The sequence below is a fragment of the Penaeus chinensis genome, chromosome 31 (assembly GCF_019202785.1).
Source record: "Penaeus chinensis breed Huanghai No. 1 chromosome 31, ASM1920278v2, whole genome shotgun sequence".
In the NCBI taxonomy this organism is placed as follows: Eukaryota; Metazoa; Arthropoda; class Malacostraca; order Decapoda; family Penaeidae; genus Penaeus; species Penaeus chinensis.
Window position 1 is genome coordinate 16,430,649 of NC_061849.1, and position 2,500 is coordinate 16,433,148.

Genomic DNA, 2,500 nt, shown 5'->3' on the forward strand with positions numbered 1-2,500 from the left:
GAAAACAACTCTTTTGCCTTCATTAGTTGACATTATTTGGATTGATTTCGTTTCCCTTCTAATTCGAAATGCTTGTCTTAATTTCTTCCTGCACTTGATGTGATTAATTACTTTGACTTATAGTGAACCTGGAAGCTTGTTTTGTTTTTGCTAAGCACTTTCGTGTTAAGTTTGAACATTATTTTTTGTGCTCTAAAATGCTTTTTAAACTTTAATCAAACTTTTTTATGTGACTCAGGAATGTTTCTGAATTCTCCGAATTTTTAAAATTATTCAGATATTTTTTTTTTTTTGTTCTTGCTGTACTACTATACTTTAGCTTCTCATATAATTTGCTTGAACTAAATCATATCTACTATATTTTGCTTCATATGCTTAAATCAATTCAACTTTTTATCTATCTGACTATGCCAAGCAAGCCTGAGTTGATTTGCGTTTCCCATCTATCGGAATGTGAAAGCATTTGCAAGAATTCCAAGCAGCACTCTCCTCATATAGGTTGCAAGTACCTCCCTCCCCTACGTCCCTCACTCACCAGCCTCCCTCTGTTGCAGGTGGAGCAAGCATACAAACAGTATATCAAGGACACCGTCAAACTCTTCGACGCAAGTGGGCCCGACGCTGTGGAGTTTGCCGCCCACCTCTTCCACTACGAGAGCAGGATCGCTGAAATCACGCCTTCAGAGAAAATCCTGAAGGACCCCTTGGCTTCGAACCATCTCATCTCCATCGGCGAACTCTCGCAGATTGCCAGAAGCGTAAGTGGTGGTCGAAGTGTTTTTGTTTTGTTTTGTTTTGTGTGTGTGTTTGTTTGTTTGAGTGTGTGTGTTTGTTCGTTTGTTTGTTTGTTTGTGTGTATGTGTGTGTGTGTATGTGTGTGTGTTTGCTTTTGTGTGTGTGTGTGTGTGTGTGTGTGTGTGTGTGTGTGTGTGTGTGTGTGTGTATGTGTTAAGTATGGGTTTGTGTTTGTGAAGAGGGAGGGAGAAGGAGGAAGAGGGAGGGAGAGAAGGAGATAGAGAGGGAGAGAAAGGGAGAAAGGGGAGGGAGGGAGGGAAGGGAGAGATGAAAGAAAAGACGACGAGAGGGAGAGAGAGAAGAGAGAGAGAGAGAGAGAGAGAGAGAGAGAGAGAGAGAGAGAGAGAGAGAGAGAGAGAGAGAGAGAGAGAGAGAGAGAGAGAGATTTGATTTGATTTGATAAATTTATTGCGTCCAATGAACGATAAACAGTTTTACAGAGAAGTACAAAAGGTGCATGGCCGAGAGAGAGAGAGAGAGGGGGGGGGGCGATATAGACAGAAAGATAGATAGATAGATAGATAGACAAATAGATAGATAGAGATATATATATAGATAGATAGATAGATAGATAGATTGATAGAGAGAGAGAGAGAGAGAGAGAGAGAGAGAGAGAGAGAGAGAGAGAGAGAGAGAGAGAGAGAGAGAGAGAGAGAGAGAGAGAGAGAGAGAGAGAGAGAGAGAGAGAGAGAGAGAGAGAGAGAGAGAGAGAGAGAGAGAGAGAGAGAGAGAGAGAAAGAAAGAGAGAGAGAGGGGGGGAGGGCGATGTACGTGTGTGTGTGTGTGTTCCAATGTGTATGTGTGCGTGTGCATATGTATATGTATATATTTATGCCTATCTACCAGAAGAAAGAGAAAGAAAGAAAAAACGAGATTCAAATATAAATTGAAATAAAGCGAACACTGCCCTGCAAAATCCTCCCTCATTATATCTATCTATCTATCTATCTATCTATCTATCTATCTATCTATCTATATCTTTTAATGTATATTCCCCCATATCATTGGTTATTTCTCCCTCAGGTCCCGTGGTTAGACCTCCTGCGTCACATCTTCCCCAACAGTAAACTTGACCACAGAACCGACGTGTTGGTCGTGTCACGTGACTACTTCAGCGATCTCTCGGAGCTCATCTCGACGACGGATAGGAGGTAATGTTGTTGGCTGATCTGTTTTTGCTTTTATTGAGTGTTTTGGTGGTGATAATGATGTTTTTTTGTTGTAAATTATATTGTTTTATTATTTTTGTTGTTATTATTATTTTTTTTCATTTATTTATTTGTTTTGTTTATTTATTCTTTTTGTTTTTCCTTCACCCTAGTCGTTTGTTTTCTTCGTTGCGTTATTTATAATACGTTTATTATTATCAATATAATTGCTTATTTTGTATTAGTATTGTTATTGTAGGAAATAATTGTCTTATGTATTTGGCTTTTCTTGTAATATGTTAACTCTGAAGTTTACTTTGCTTAGTTTTCAAAATGTTCCGTCCAATTCTCAGTTTTATGGCTATTTTATTGATAAAAATTGCATTTCAAAGACAGAGAGAGAGAGAGAGAGAGAGAGAGAGAGAGAGAGAGAGAGAGAGAGAGAGAGAGAGAGAGAGAGAGAGAGAGAGAGAGAGAGAGAGAGAGAATATATATATATATATGATCGATATTTCTTTTTTTCAGTTTGTTGAACAACTACCTTATCTTCAGCTTCG

At 38.7% G+C, this 2,500-nt stretch overlaps 1 protein-coding gene across 2 annotated transcripts in view; it reads left to right on the forward strand.

Annotated features, from left to right (window-relative positions):
* The window catches only part of LOC125041789 (endothelin-converting enzyme 2-like), a 27,453-nt gene that overhangs the window by 13,238 nt on the left and 11,715 nt on the right, over positions 1-2,500 (forward strand). For both annotated transcript variants that reach the window (XM_047637085.1, XM_047637084.1), the window contains 3 exons: positions 555-758; positions 1,819-1,946; positions 2,469-2,500. The exon at positions 2,469-2,500 is cut by the window's right edge and continues 72 nt beyond it. In XM_047637085.1, the coding sequence (XP_047493041.1) occupies positions 555-758; positions 1,819-1,946; positions 2,469-2,500 (364 nt within the window). The remainder of the gene's footprint in view (positions 1-554; positions 759-1,818; positions 1,947-2,468) is intronic.